This window comes from Protomyctophum bolini, assembly GCF_963924005.1.
Source record: "Protomyctophum bolini genome assembly, chromosome: 8".
Classification (NCBI taxonomy): domain Eukaryota; kingdom Metazoa; phylum Chordata; class Actinopteri; order Myctophiformes; family Myctophidae; genus Protomyctophum; species Protomyctophum bolini.
In genome coordinates, this window is record NC_137869.1 from 28,016,383 (window position 1) to 28,033,308 (window position 16,926).

The window sequence follows — 16,926 nt, forward strand, 5'->3', positions numbered from 1 at the left end:
CTCATGAGTTCAGAAGAAGAAAAACAACTTTTGTTGATAGCTTCGGCGAGGTCTGTAGTCGCATCGTGCCTTCAGCCGCGCAGCACGCTGTGAAAGCGCCATGTCGCCGCGCTGTCTCAGAGATGTGTGTAGGCTACAGGATGTCTTATTCTTCTGCATGTGTGCTTCCTGTGCCCACGTATCGGCCTCGCGTGTCATTTCTGTGATTATGAGGTGTGTACACGCTGGGCGCTCCTCTCTTTGTGTCTGCAGTGACATGAAGCTCGGTGTCGTGTGGTGCACTGCTGCCACATTGCACTGTGGTGCGTGTGCGTGTGTGTGTGTGTGTGTGTGTGTGTGTGTGGCTGTGCACGCATATTGTTTGAAGCTATCAGTCAGGCATGTATATTATTTTTCCCACTGTACCCAGAGGTTCCTGGTGCTTAGCGCTGTCAGCGCACCACCATCACAGGCGTGCCAACAGGCCACTCACACGGGGGAGTGGAGGGGAGGAGGGGGGGGCATGGAGAAGGGAGGGAGTGGGAGGGGAGGAGGGGGGGGCATGGAGAAGGGAGGGAGTGGGAGGGGAGGAGGGGGGGGGGCATGGAGAAGGAGGGAGTGGGAGGGGAGGAGGGGGGGGGGGCATGGAGAAGGGAGGGAGTGGGAGGGGAGGAGGGGGGGGCATGGAGAAGGGAGGGAGTGGGAGGGGAGGAGGGGGGGGGCATGGAGAAGGGAGGGAGTGGGAGGGGAGGAGGGGGGGGGGGGCATGGAGAAGGGAGGGAGTGGAGGGGAGGAGGGGGGGGGGGCATGGAGAAGGGAGGGAGTTTCAACATCCGTTGTATTTGCAAATGACAAAATTGTTGCTGTCGGGTGGAAACTCAAATGTTAAAAGACCGATGTTTCGGCAACAATATGCCCTATTCAGAGTATGTATCTTACCCTGAAGAGGGCATATTATTGCATTATTATTAAACGTTGGTCATTTAATAGAACGTTTTTTGCATCCTCCTGACTACGAGCTGTGTGACCTCTCCTTCCTTTACAAATATGAATTAATATTATCAATTTATCATCATTCAAATCGAGAATTCTGCCAGAACCCGAGCCTACCCGACCCAACCCGGCGGTTTGGGCCAGATCGGACCCAAAACGTATACTGATTAGTTGGGCCGGGCCGAGCCTTGGGTTCCGTGGAGAATAATTAATAATAAATCTACTGCCCAGTACCCCCCTCCCCCCCAAAAGAAACAATAATGATAATCAGCTTTTATTCTAGAACTCATTCTGTTCTTTATTGTTTTATGGTGGTTTATATCTCATTTGCATCTTTCAACCTGAATAGTGACACGCCCACTTTGGTTCCCACGGCAAGAAAAAGTATGTTTTAGTTCAGTATTCAGTTCCGAACCAACTGTTAGGGATCTGAACCAATTCATTGGTTAAAAATGAGGCCGGAAAAAAGAACGGAACCAGTTCAACTCTGATGGAAAAGGAGCCAGAGAGAGATTCTGAGTGATTGTCCTTATCCAAGTGCAGAGGTGTCACTCATACGGTTACTCTGTGCTTGTGCGTGCGTGCGTGCGTGCGTGCGTGCGTGCGTGCGTGCGTGCGTGCGTGCGTGCGTGCTTGTGTGTGTGTCTGTGTAGCTGCCACTGCCAGTGCATGTCTTTCAGGTTATGTTGCACACGGGTAATCCCCTAATCCTGAAGCCTTTCACTGTGATGTCAGACACACACCTGTAGAAGTAGAACACACACACACACACACACACACACACACACACACCTGCACTGATACCTGATAGAAGAGGGCTTGAGCCTATATGACAGGACTAGATAAGGCGAGAGTAGCAGCGTGGTGGGTGGTCCTTCATATCTCCTGTACTGTAGTAGCAGATCTCCAACATGCTGCAGTGAGTGAGTGGCTGCTGGCTACGCAGAGAGTCAGATGAGGTTACTGGGAAGAAGAGTGGATATAAGAGGTTAATGAGGTTAATGCTGTGAGGAGTTGAAACCACAGAGGTCCTCATTGACACGCCGTTCAGTCTGAGCCCCTCTCTCTCTCTCTCTCCTCTGTCCTCACTCTTGAGATGGCTCATCAGAACACAGAGGGCTCTTTGACAATCTGAAATTCAGATGTTAAATGGCATCTGACTCAAGACTGTCGTGTTGAGTAGAGTCTTTGCAGACGGCATGTGAGTGCCTGTTCAGGAGCACCGCAATTTATTTGTATTGTGTTTATTTGATTGTCATGTCGATAATAGACATGCTTACTGAACCTCAGAACGTATTCAGGCTTATATTTAATTCATGATGTCATCAGAATATGCCCATATCAGCGGATTGGTCCTGCATGACAACTGGATCTACATATATACAGTAATATATGGGCAGATACAGTATACATTTTACATACCAGTGTTTACTCAGACAAAACGATAAGTCAACGTGAAAGGGACGAATGTTTGGGTGAGGGTGGGTGATAGATACACTTATACCTGCTGATATCTGACCAATGCAATCAGTGCGAGCTTAAGTGAACTATCTCCATGACTGACCGCTGCTACATGGATACAAATACTGTTTTCTCATTGTCATTGTGACCAAATAGGACCTAAAGACGTGTATACGCGTCCGAGGCACATTTTTGAAACAGGGTTTCAAAAATGTGTTGTGAGAGAGATAATGGTTTATGTCTGTTTTTTCACATGTCACATTTCACATTTACAAATAGTCAAAAACAATATAACCCACCCATAGACAAAATCAAAACAATCCCACGAAATACAGAAAACAAAAGGGACCCCTCCCCAGATACATTGTTTTCCCTCACTGGGGTTTTTTTTTCCAACTTCCTTTTTCAGGCTGCTGCAATGTGCTGCTTAGAACTACAGAAGTTGGTTCAATTGAATGTGCGTTTGGAGTTTGGAGTAGTTTTTCTTCTTGGATTTATTTTTACACATATCTAGGCTATATCGTGTATCATCCCCCACATTTAACAAAGCGTCATGAATCATAATATTATGTGAATCCTGTCATAGACGGTTTCTGTGCTCGGATCTGTGCTGGTTTCTTCTTGGATTGATGAATGGCAGCCGATGTATTGTCTGTTGCTATTCATAGTACTGTTGTTCATATTGTACATAATATCATGTAACATCATCCACAGACTTCTTGATGCCATGGAGAAAACTGATTTCATGAAACAGCTGTGTGGAATGCAACTTAAACAAATTGACTAAATGTACTCGCTGAAATTCCCGAAGCGTTCTGTTTCATGTGCTTCCATGTCCTTCCTCTACAGGGTCCTCCAGGGTCCCAGCCGTCCCCCCATGCACAGCCTCCCCCACACAACCCCAACAACCCCATGATGGGGCCTCATGGCCAGGTGAGCACACACACACACACACACACACACACACACACACACACACACACACACACACACACACACACACACACACACACACACTGACACACTAAGTAGTCACATACACATGCATAGGCTGGAAACCAGACGGTTTGCCAGACTAATGCAAGCGCGTATACACAGTATAAATCCTCTGTTAATTTATCCACTATATATTGAGAGTGTAGAAATGGAACCAAGTGGGCCCTTGCAGGTCCACTTCATGGTTCCGTTTCTGAACCCTCTGCGTTGAATGAACCCTCAAGATGTTGAGTGTGTACACCGTGTACATAAAAGCACAGCACATAAGCTGCATGCAAACGGCACACAGGTCCCATGTTGCTGCAGGCAGGACGTGCAACATCCATGATGGTGGGATGAATAATTTAGCTGTGTTGGCCCAGCTGTAAGGAGTGGAGGTGCATCTGGATGGCCTCCCCTCCGCCCACCACTCACCAGGACCAGAGTCCATCAATACACCATTAATATTGCAACGTGGCCTGATACGCACGCACACACGCACGCACGCACGTGCACACCACAACATGGGCAAAAGGATGAGCAACGGAGAAGAAACCAAAGGCAAAAGAAACGGAGAAGGGAGAGTGAGCACAGAAAGACAAACAGAAAAAGAAAGAGAGGAATAGACAACTGAGGGAAGACATGTTGCTGTAGTCAGTCCTCACTATTCACCTCATCCTTCCACTGATGATTTTGTGTGACGCTGTAGTAGTTGGAATATGGAGATAATAGGTTTCTGCCTGACAGCAACGATATCAGACTGTTGCCTTAATGCTCGATAACCTGACTTTGATTGTTTGACTGTCATCATCACATCATCATCATCATCATACTATAATTCAACGAAAACTCTCAGAAACCGTCGGAGCTACAGTTACAACAGGGGAGGTTCATAATAATTATTAAAATTAATCATTAATCAGTCGGCCTCATGGTGGCGCTATAACAGCCCACTTTACATTTCGCCTTATAACTCTTGAACACTGTGTCGTAAAATCCCTGGATTCCTTAGGCCAGGATAGATTTTCCGCCATTTTGACTTTTCTTCAAAACACACTTTTTGCTCTTCCACCTACAGCTTTTGTGCAAATCTCACAAAAAACTGTACACATCTCTGGACCTATCCGAATAAAACACCACAGGCAGAATTTTCATAGTCTGTATCGTTCGGCTGTAATCGGTGTCCAAAGTTAGTGGGAGGGTCCTGTTTTACAAAAATCACCAACGGAATTTCATTCACATGTCAAAGGTGGTTTAATCAACGGAGAGCCCAAAGCAATTCTATTTTCATCCATAGGGGGTGCCGCAAATGTGGAATTTTAAAACGTTTATTGCAAAAACATGCTTTTTGGGGGATAAAAAAACCGATAGCATAGCCTACGTGCGCTATAGCGCTGCGAGAGAGGACAATGCCCTCCCAATCAGTAATGTCATCTATTACATCGCATTACCCACACTGTACATAATTTGGTGTTCATATATTCAGAACGGGTAAGGTCTAGTTACTAGACTCTAGACTCTAGTATAATCAAATTGCTGAACATAATACTAGTATGTTGTTGCTGTAGGGCAGAAACCTCTTATCTCCATATTATTTTTTCTAAATAAGCACCCCACTTGATCATACTACTACAGCGTCACACAAAAACATCCAAAGTTTGAGCTTGTAGATCTGCTACTTTTTAATATGAATAACAGTGTTGGACATCATGAGGTTTCCAACCTGACATGGATGATACTGTATGCTCACAGGCAGACGTCGATGATACTGTATGCTCACAGGCAGTTTGGAAAAGAACATTTGTCTTCTTCGGCGTCTTACATTATTCACCAGATGTGTGCTGATGTTGGATGGGGCGTCTGGGGCTCGTTCTTGAGCTGAAGCATCATCTGTGGGGAGGAGAGTGTCTTTGGTTCCTGTTAGGAATCAGTCACAGCACTGTGTCTCCATGAAAGACGTATGGGTGTCTGATAGTTTACAGAAGACATCAAATAAATTACAGAGCTGAACGTTTAAGCAGATTTGCATCCTACTATCGGCCCTACTTCCCACCTTTCAGTTGTCTTATCTCCCTCTCTCTCTCTCTCTCTCTCTCTCTCTGTCTTTCTCTCTCTCTCTCTCTCTCTCTCTCTCTCTCTCTCTGTCTTTCTCTCTCTCTCTCTCTCTCTCTCTCTCTCTCTCCAGTCTTTAAAACTGCCTCTCTGCTCTCCTTATTTCTTACCCTCACACATTTCATTAATTTCTGTCTTTCTTTGTGATCCCTTCATTTCAACCTAAATGACTTTTTGAAAGCCGTGGTCTTGTTTATAAAACTTAAAGACCATCCATGTTTCTTGCACGCTGAAGTGCAACAAAACCACACTCCCTGTCCCCCAAAAAAGGTCTTTCCTCAACACAATAGTTCCCCCTGCTGACTTGAGACGGTAATTCATCAACCCTACATTCTGAGTTCAGCATGTAGTTATCAGAACACAGTGAAGAGGGTGCTGACGCTCAGTTCTGTTTGCTCAACACTCGTAGCTTTATCCACAGTAATCATTCTGAAATAGAGTCTTAACTCTGTGTCCTTCCATTCTGTCCTTGTCCGTCCTCGCAGCCATTCATGTCTCCCCGGTACCCAGGTGGCCCCAGGCCCTCCCTCCGCATGCCAAATCAGCCCCCTGGGGGTATCCCTGGGTCACAACCGCTCCTTCCAAACAGCCTGGACCCCACAAGACCACAAGGTAGGCTCCATTACGCACGCATGCATATAGTTTTGTTAATACAATTTCATTTCTGAAAAGTCTAGTTTTAGTCGACTATATATCATACGATTTTGTCGACAAAAAATATTTTGGCAAGCCTTGATGGCGTCGTAATGCCTGAGCAGTGAGCACTGTTGAGCGATGTTGGATGCATACTGAAAATTGTTGATCGCGTTGCAGTGTAACACAGACTCTCTCTCTCTCTCTCTCTTTGGAGAAAGAAGAATGGTTGTGTCAACTTGTGTGTCTGAGTCTGAACATACATACATACATACAAAGACTAACTAACACTACTTTCCTTTTCCAACATCTTTGTATCACAGGACATCCAAACATGGGTGGTCCAATGAGAATGAATCCCCCCCGAGGCATGGGGGGCATGGGCCCACAGGTATACCACACACACACACACACACACACACACACACACACACACACACACACACACACACACACACACACACACACACACACACACACACACTGTAGTGATAACTCTAATGTAGGGATCTAATTATTAACTGATCAATTAACTAATTAACTGCCTTTCTCTACATAGCCTATTGCATTTTAGTTTTTTTACTAATCTTTCAATGTTAGTCTGTGCAACCAAAAGGGCCAATCTACACGACAGGTTGTAAGTGGTTAGTTTAACTATAACAACAAGGCCATGCAGAGTGATAGTCTTATAGGCTTATGTTAATCGACCCACCCAGCCACGCATTCATAAGCATAAGATGAATCAATTTTTATGATTATCAGCCACATTTATATAAGTAAACATGTCAATTTAAATGCTATGAGGAGTTGTAATGTAAACACCTGCAGTAGCCAGGATCCATCCATACAAACAGTTTAGTTTTTAAAGCCAATGCAGTGCCAACATTGATTCTGTAGGCAAACTGACACATTGTGTGCATGTTGAGGGCAAAGTGAACCATTTTAACCTCCTTTTGAAACAGTATTTGGCTAACACACTGATCCCATCTTCCAGAGAGATGGTCTCCCTGTGATGTAATGTAATGTGTATCATAATGTACGTTCAAACCACATCCAAACCAAACAATAGGGGGTGTGAGAATTGGTAGAAAGGGCGCTATAAATAATTTAAATACTTGTTTGTTTTCATTTTCAGTATTATGATGTATTTTATATTCTCGGGTGGGTTAAGCCACTCTCTAAATTGTCTGTCGCGTGGAAACTGCATATGTCCAAAACAGTCCAAAACACTATGTGAGTAAAAATATTGTACTTCCAAAACAGTTTGTGCAGTAGTACCCCCCCACCCCCAATCAACACCACCCCCCTGTCACACATGTGCAAGTATGCACACGCACACGCACACACACACACACACACACACACACACACACACACACACACACACACACACGCGCACACACACACTCGCTGTGCCCCTCTGCGCTGTTCTGTGCCACCCTGGCTGGGTGACTTTGGCAGTGAGCGTAACAGCAGCTGGTGTGGCATCTGCTCGACAAGTGTAATCGTCTGCTGAACAAAACTCTGCCTCTGAGTGGAGCTGCCCCTACATACACCCAAACACACACACACACACACACACACACACACACACACACACACACAGAGTGCCAGCCAAAAAACCCTGCTGGACTACCACGTAAACATGCACAGGCACTCATAGGGAAGCAGGCACGCGCACGCGCGCGCACACACACAGACAGACACACACACACACCTGCTCACGCACAGAGCATACATACACATAATTAAACGCCGGTTAGTGGGAGACATGAGTGTTGCTGACCTTCATTAAGATTCAAAACTTTCCGTTTGACTTCCAGCGAGTGGGTGGGCAGGCCATGCTGACTGACTGTTGTGTTCTTTTCTCTTTCTGTGCAGAACTACGGCGGGGGGATGAGACCTCCGCCCAACTCCATGGGGCCAGGGATGCCCGGGATGAACATGTTAGTACATTTATACAGCTTACTGTTGCCGCTGTGAATGTTCAAAACCGTTATTTTTCAGGAAATGGATTCAATGTAGTTATTATGCAGTCGCAAGCCAAGTTAATAGTTTTAATTTGTTAAATATTTATAAAAGATCATATATGTCTACACACTTTGAATTAACTATTTTCACTATCACGTACAAAAGTAAATTCGCCCAAAAATTGCAGATCTACAAGCTCACCGCACATCACATCAGCTCGTACAACAGCTACTTTTGCTATCTTTGTGTGACACTCTTAGAAGACAAAATCATTTATTTTAAGAAATAACATAAAAAACTGAACTATTAGATGGAGATACAAGGTTTCTGCCCGTCAGCAATGGTATGTTATTTATTTGAATGTGTCTTGATACATGCATGTCTCATAATGGGATTAGGCTTTGCCACGCCGTGCTTTGGATTTGAAGTATTCTCCTCTCGTCCTGTGAAGTCAGTTTGTCACCTGCATACATCCAAGCACGGTGTTGGATACTGACTGACTCGATGGAGACATTCAAAGCAACGTTCTGTTCATTCTAAATTATTACCAATCTCAATCCCAACATCTCCTTGGCTAGCGATAACAGACAGAGCAGAGTTGCTTTTGTCACGATTGGACTGAATGAGGGGGAATAAAGCACGAAGGGATTAATCTTGCATAAGCGACGGATACAAAGTCACTAATGGAATGCCAAGGATGGCTCTGGCAGTGACGACTGCCTGCGGTGATGCATGCACTCCTGCTGCATATTAAACAAATGTGCTATTGAGTGGTGCAATATACAGTGAGCTTCCTGCTTGTAAAAGTTGTAATGTCTGTGTCTGTTGTCCTTCAGGGGTCCTGGTGGAAGAGGTCCTTGGCCTAACCCTAATGCCAACTCAGTAAGTGTCATTGTTTGTGACAGTGGTTGCTATTTACACAATGTACAGTAGGATGTTTATGATTGTAATGTCTCATTTTCAATGTTTCCTCTCCTTCACAGATAGCGTATTCGTCTTCATCTCCGGGCAACTATGTGGTACGTTTCAGCCAGGTTTTTATTTTTTACGATGGGTTCAAAACCATGATAGGCCATTAAATATCATATATTGATAGTTAAATCACATAGTAGAGCTCTCACGTTCTTCTCTCTCTCTCTCTCTCTCTCTCGTTCCCTTTCTCTCTCTTTCCCCTCATTTTCCCCCATGTCCCCTCAGGGGCCTCCAGGGGGAGGCGGGCCACCAGGAACTCCCATCATGCCTAGCCCTGGAGGTGAGTTCAAGAGTTCATTGTCACTGTTGAGCACTGTTCGCTGACTGAGGAACATCAGCCCTCATCTCAGTCACACACACATCTCTCTGTGTGACAGACTGACAAAATGTCAAAACTGAAAGAAATGAAAAATATCTTAAAGCATTGACAAAAGCTGACACATGCATGTTTAAAAGTTAGATTCCATATAAGTGGCAGCTTCACGTAAATCTGCCTGTACGTTCTCAGTGGTATATCAGTCAAAATTGTCATACAGAAAAACAAAATATCAGCAACACGTCACGCTCCACCACGTTGTGAGTTCGTAGATCGGCAATAGTCACTATTCATCTTACAAAGAGCACACAAAGTACAGTAGGTGCCGTGCATGCATGTGCCTCAGTTTCTGTCCGATGTATGAAGCGTGGGCTCCAATGTGAAAAAGGTTGGGAACCACTGGGCTAGTTATGGCTGCGTAACGGAAAGCAGATGCTTGTCACTATCAGTCTGCAATCAACAGACTCAGTTGGGCTCTGATCCATCAATCCGACGTCTCTGTGGCAGATTAGCGGAGAACAAAACACTGTGGGCCGACATCCTGTAAACGTTGTGTTTCTGTGGACCTGCGGAGAGCTTCTTTATGTGTCCACTATTTATTATTTATATACCTTCCTCTATTGTGATACGTTGCCCGGGCAACGTGGTGCACAAAATGCTGCTGCTCACACGTACAATAGGAGGGAATGCATTTTTCCACAGCACTTGCCAAGACGGCACACAAAGACACACATGTGTGCACACGCTCTCGCTCTCACTCTCACTCACCCGCTCGCTCTCACGTGCCCACGCACACACACGCACACACACACACACACACACACACACACACACACACACACACACACACACACACACACACACACACACACACACACACACACCACATACTCAGCAGTGCCCACCAAACTCCCACTCCTTTGGTCACAACAGCATAAGCTAGATTCAGGGCCACAAACATACAGTATAGAGATCTCACTAACCACTTCACTCTCTTTCACACGCACGCACGGACGCTCGCGCACATGCACGCACTTGCGTGCACACAAACACACACACACACACACACACACACACACACACACACACACACACACACACACACACACACACACACACACACACACAGAGCACCTATGATTTTAGGCTGTTAGTCTAATTTGTTCATCTCTATCTACAGTACAACTCACAACTTTATGCCTGCAATGTCGTATCAAGGTCACCTTATGTAGTGTTTTGGAGGACAGACACAATGTGTGCAGGTCCTTGTTGAGTGCCTTCACAATAGTGTCGCTGGATTACGAATGGATTGGTCAATGTTAAGGTGGATTGGACTGATATAGGCCTACTTGACAGGACAGTGGTCAAACATTGGGCCCTGATGTTCCACCTCTTATGTTTCTCATGCATCTTTGACTGATGTTGTCTCCTCAGACTCAACAAACTCAAGTGAAAACATCTACACGATGATGAACCCCATCGGCCCTGGCGGTAACAGACCTAATGTAAGTCATGTAACACTAGTTAATCACTTCAGTGTTGACCTATTCAGCCTATTTGTCTGCTTCCATGGGGAGCAGTTAGGTGTTAGCTCAATCCCCTGAACGATCTCAGATGGATGCTGTGTTGGGGAACATGGTTACCCAATACCGCCCCCATCTGGCAGAGTCCGGTTAGTTTCTTATGGCCTACTTATCACATCTCGGTTGTCGGCCAGAAACTAACTCCAAAATGTACATTTTTCAGAAGATTTTAAACATCCAGCTCAAGTGGAGTTGGGAGGCTTTTGATGCCTTTATTGATAGGGAACAGTGGTCAGACAGGAAAGGGGGAGAGAGATAGGGAGTGACACGCGGCAAAGGCCGTCGGCCTCGGTAGTCTAACCCGCGGCACGCCGGCTTGGCGGCCTACAGTAGGTGCCCAGACGGTTGAGCTAACCGTCCGGGCCGGTTTTGTCCATCATTGCTAAGGATTAAGAACAGCTGACGTTGGATTCTCCAGGGCTAATCCATGCCTCTGCCACACAGGGGAGAGGGCTAAACCAGCTAACTCCACCCCTTCTGATGGAGTTAACTGATTTAGCAGACAGATTGAGGATCCAATGGTGTTAGCTGGTTTTGTCAGAAGCATTTTTTTATTACTTTTCATTCGTTCAATATTTTTTTAACCGTGTCGTATCGTCGTACATCATCATGATGTAAAATAGACACTATGCCTATTTGCTCAGACACTATGACGTAAAATTCTCCATTCATTGTCAATGGGAATTTAAGTTTGTTTAAGACAAAGTTTGTGGACGGTAACTAAAAGGGGCTAGCGCCTCTCAAAAATGTACTGTACTGAGTTACTGAAAAGGGACGATATCAAATGTGACGTTACGAGGCATAGAATGCGAAAACGAATGAAGAAATGGTGTGTCAAGCTTTCAAATGAATGAAGTTGATATGTTTCTATTTCAGTTCCCAATGGGGCCGGGGCCCGACGGGCCAATGGGTGGAATGGGCTCTATGGAGCAGCACCATATGAACGGATCACTAGGTGAGTTACCCATCCTGACCCCATGGCAGATAATGGCATTAGTACTGCATCAGTGTGTCCAGCTGCTGTGGCACATTTTAAGTTTAAGTTTTTACTGTTCCCTGAATCTGATATCGAAGGATGACAGGGTTTTTTAGTTGTGTGATCCTGCCCCCTTGTGGATAACAAGGGGAACATTATCTTCCCAATCCTCTTATTGATCGAAGCAAAAGCAGATTATGTGGGCAGTGAGCAGTCCCATTGATCCCCTAGACAGGTGGGTGAGACATGATCAATGAAGCCAATAGAGTTTGGGCTCATCTGTATCTGAAACAAATAGCTTAATTAACAGCTATTGCCTGTGAGAGGGCAGCCTCCCCACCCCCCCTTGGTGGGGAAGCCTTGCTTGGGGTGGGGCAACCCTAATGTCAATAGGTAGCTAGATACTGGAAGGATGGTAATGGTTAATCATTTGGTAATGATAATAATTTTATAATATTGTATTTCTCTGTTCACAGGCTCTGGTGACATGGACGGGTTGCCAAAGGTGAGACTCTTCAGTACTTTCTACTGTACACATTATACACATTGGAATTGATGTTTTGTTTTTTATAAAATTACAGTGATGGAAATGTATGAATAGTTGAAGTAAATTCAATACAAATAAATGTAAATAAACACATAATGGTGCTCTGATTTTGTCATCCCCCTGGGCGTGCTGTCATTTGTGAAAATGGATTATGTTATTTGTCTTTATTGATCTCGTAATAAGAACTCTGATAGAGAGAGACATTTTGCATTCTTCCTGATGTCGTCTGTCCTCCTGTGTTTCAGAATTCTCCTAACAACATGGCAGGCATGAACAATCCCCCTGGGACTCCACGTGATGATGGGGAGATGGCAGGCAACTTTTTAAACCCATTCCAAAGTGAAAGTGTGAGTATATCACATGGGACAGAGTCCAAACACGGCACGTGGCATGCAACCGTAAGCATGGACGAGAACCACATAGTATGCGTTCTCTGATGCATGGAGAGAATGTCATATAGTGCGCTTCTCCTGATTTTAATTACTTGTTTCTGAATTTCCTTAACATTTCCCCTTTGGCTGGACTATGCTCTTGCTTGCCGCTTGTTATCCGACAGAACGCAGAAAGAGAATACTTTCATCCTGATTTTAGTTTAGTTAGTGACACCACACAGGTTTTCTGGTCTGTGGTATGCGCCTCACAAAAGCTGGTATTCCGTACATGGGAAGCGTAGTTAGTTGTATTGCTTTAATCTGGAATTGTGTAGCACAAGACATTTAATGTAGTATTGGCTTATCTTTTCTCCCCTCCCTCTTTTTTTTCTCTCTCTTTACAGTATTCACCCAACATGACGATGAGTGTGTGATTTTTTATTTTATTTTTATCTTTTATTTTATTTTATTTCCTTTTCATCTTCCCTCACCCTACTCTTCCTTTACCCGTCCCTCCTGGTGTGTCTTGCCTCCCACTCAACCCTCCCACTCCCTTCTTCCTAAATCCCACCCACCTCCCACCCCCCTCCTGGATGGTGTGCTGTGGCAACCCGCAGCCCCTGGGGATGCCCATGGACAGCAGGACCCCCCTCAAGGCCCCTCATCCCAGTGCCTGCAAAATGGGAGTGAGAGCATGAAACCCACCTCCCGGGCCGCGCCAAGGGTCTCTCCGCCTGTTCTCCTTAGCCCTGCCGGGTGTTCCTCCCCAGCCCAGGACAGTAAAGAGATCCTAGCCTGCACCCTGGTCCGTCTCACTCTGGCCCTATACCCAACGGGAGCCATTCATACCCAACGGAGGTGCTGTTCTGTTCTGTTGTGCAGCCGGCTCCACACCACCACCACCACCAACAACAACTACAACACTCCACTATATTGTGCTGATCATAGCTTAAGTTACTATGAGGGTATGCAGGAGGTGACTGATTGGGGTTGAAATCTATAAACCCTTATTAAGAAAAACTCTGCCCCTTTTGTGGGAGAAAAAAGAAAGGAAAAAAAGAACTGATTATTTTATTTTAGGGCAAGAATGGCTTTCATTAATTGTTTGTATTTCATTCTTTTTTTTGTTCATGATGATGCTAATATTATTATAATTGTCATTATGTTATTGTTCTAATAATGTAGTTATGATTTCCTGCAGTAAAGGGCACATCTTATCTCAGCAACAGCATCAACAATGACAGAATAAGCACACAGTTGAAAAAAGAAAAGAAAATGCACAATGATACTTCTGTTTACATGATTTTAGGTATTTGATGTTTAGTTTTAGTTTTGTTTTTGTCACCGTCATACTCCCCTCACACACCTCTGTTAATTTCTCTGAGTTGCTAACGTCTGACAGGTCATGGCTTCACCAACTTTCAAACTTGAAGGTGTGTGAGGAATCATTTGTTGCAGTCGGGCAGAAACTGCTTACTGTATATCCATATATATTTTGCTAAATTAACGCCCTACTTGATCATACTACAGCGTCACACAAAAGCATCAAAAGTAGCAGAACCACAAGCCTGTAGATCTGCAACTTTTGCTGTTTTTGAAAAGTAACATATTTGTTTTCACCCGACAGAGACAATTGATAAGCCTCACCTTTAGTGTGATGGGTTTGTGCTCAGGTTATTTTTTTTAGCTCAGCTTGGCTAAAACTACACATACAGTTGTAACAGTGGATTTCCCTGAGCCTTGCTGTATCCTGGCAAAGTGTCTACTGGTACACAGACATAATCCCATTCTTAGGTATATTGTCTTAATAAGCCCCCACTCCCCCCCCCCACCACACACACACACACACACACACACACACACACACACACACACGCTACTTTTATTGTGTAGGAATGGACTGCTCTAATGTAATTAATTATTATAGCATTATGTTCCTAGTAGGATTATTTTTTTTCCTTTTTAACTCACAACTGCCCATCTGTTATGCCATTTCTCAGTCAGTATGAATGAAGAGAGAGGGAAATATTTGTAAATCATCTTTTCTCTTTCAAGGATTTGGTCTTGCCTGTAAATACAACATATTTAGCTTCTATTGTGGTTATTTTGTTATTTGTTATTTACAACTTGTCTGTGAATCCCCCCTCCCCCCGCCCCAGCCTGTCTCCTTCTCCATCACTCTGTTTGATTTCAAATCTCACTAAGGACTGGAGACGCAATGTATTCTCCCAGGATGTCGTCTAGTCCCATGCCAACGTCTCCGAACTGTGAACGTGGAGAGATTCTGGGACCTCTGTTACTCACGTACAGCAACGCCTGCCCTCTCTCATGTTCAGTTTGGGTCGGACTCACAGATCCTTGTGATCCAGTATCTTTCCCCCGATGAGACAGGCTAAATAATCTTCTCCTTGGAGCTCCCACCAACCAGGCCCCAATGAGTCAATGACTGTATGTGCGGGAAATTGGATACAGGGTTTGGGTTGTGATAGCTCTAGTGCTGGAAGAACTGATATGGACTAAGGGTAAACGGATGATGTTGCCACAAGGGTCTAAAGAAGAGGAACACTTGTTTAGGCTGCATTTGTAATGTATGTATTTCTGTTTGGTTGGACTGAAATGTAAGTCAGACCTTTTTCTTGATTCTTTTTTTAATTGTTATAATTTGAATTTCTACAAATTATATTCACGGAAAAGCCCACAGAATCTGCACACAAAGGGGAAAAATAAAACATTTTTATTTTATATTATTTCATTTGTTCTTTTGGGTACATCATGTATACCCTTGGCCTGAGCAACCCTCTATCACTGTTTCAAAGCTATGAAGTCACTCTAGAGTGCATATTTAACAGTTGTAAAAAAAAAAAAAAGAAAAAAAAAAGTTATAAAAAACAATAATCATTGAGCCTGATGTGATTGATGTTCTCGTTGTTCGTCTGCTAGCAATGTGAACCAGGTTGTGTTCAGAGTTCAGCAGAGACACCTCCAGGGTAGTTGGGCTTTAACCACTTTCACCCTGGCGTCCCGATTTAAACAAAATAGCTGATCTACAACCTCACAACGTGTCGTCGTGTGATACGATATATTATGAGCTTGTAGACCGGCTACTTTGGAAAATCTTAAGAGCTTAAGATTTGTGCCTCGTCCCACGATGACGCCGCTCCCCCCCCCCCCCCCCCACCCCCACCTTCAAATCTGTTATTTTCAGTGAGCGACGCATCGTACGATGAAGTATAGATCATCCATTATTACTCCTCCTCCCGGTCTGTCTGCAGCACCCCTCCCTCACTCCACCCCCCCTATCCTTTAATTTACTTTTTCTTGTAAATACTGTATAATGCATTTTGATATCATTGACATGTTTTGATATGTCAGTCATTACCAATGAATTCAGCTTAAAGTAAATTATAAATAAACTGTCCATGTTTTTTTTTTCATAATGGAGAGACGATGTGCTTAAGATTTGGTCCATGTTGGTGAATGCCAAACTTGCATTTAAAATGTATAGAATGCAGTAACGTAATCAGTAGAAACTGTATGCCGAATGGTGGGGGGGTGGGTAAATGCTTGAGACAGACTAAACTGTCAGTAAATAATCTTCTAAGCGCAGGGTGAGGTGAATGCTGTTTCATCCTCCTTTTGTCCTTACCTGCTGTGTTATTAGTGAACTATTGGTTCTGGAATAATCATGCGACTGATTGTTCCAAATGCCATCGTCTCCTAAAAAAAAAACATGTGACCACATATTACAGTTTTTAATATGAAGGATTTTTATCAATTAAAAAAAACTTTTAAAAAGGAAAAAATACTTAGAGAACCTCATTTTAAATTAATAATAGATCAAAAATACTTAAGGGGAAAAACTGTGTCCTTTGCTATTCACTCCTGTAATAGCGTTGTATAGATTGATGCTCTCTCTCACTGATCCTCACTCAGTCCTCTTGTGTATATCGATTGTTGGCCATCTCTGTACTTCTATTGTGATGTATAATACTGTACCATTAGGGAGATTTGCTGGGTGGGTGGGGAGGTGATGCTGG

General features: G+C 44.2%; 1 protein-coding gene across 2 annotated transcripts in view; it reads left to right on the top strand.

The window, feature by feature from the left end:
* Positions 1-13,722, top strand: part of ssbp4 (single stranded DNA binding protein 4) — a 114,605-nt gene extending 100,883 nt beyond the window's left edge. Inside the window, exons 6-17 of one of the 2 annotated variants that reach the window (XM_080769791.1) lie at positions 3,283-3,366; positions 6,006-6,132; positions 6,477-6,544; positions 8,035-8,099; positions 8,961-9,006; positions 9,108-9,143; positions 9,322-9,376; positions 10,847-10,917; positions 11,872-11,950; positions 12,448-12,476; positions 12,764-12,865; positions 13,507-13,722. In XM_080769791.1, coding sequence (XP_080625917.1) covers positions 3,283-3,366; positions 6,006-6,132; positions 6,477-6,544; positions 8,035-8,099; positions 8,961-9,006; positions 9,108-9,143; positions 9,322-9,376; positions 10,847-10,917; positions 11,872-11,950; positions 12,448-12,476; positions 12,764-12,865; positions 13,507-13,587 — 843 coding nt within the window. In that variant the 3' untranslated portion in view covers positions 13,588-13,722. Of the gene's footprint in view, positions 1-3,282; positions 3,367-6,005; positions 6,133-6,476; positions 6,545-8,034; positions 8,100-8,960; positions 9,007-9,107; positions 9,144-9,321; positions 9,377-10,846; positions 10,918-11,871; positions 11,951-12,447; positions 12,477-12,763; positions 12,866-13,293 lie in introns of both variants that reach the window. The other variant, XM_080769792.1, reaches the window with a different exon arrangement.
* The last annotated feature ends 3,204 nt before the right edge of the window (positions 13,723-16,926 follow it).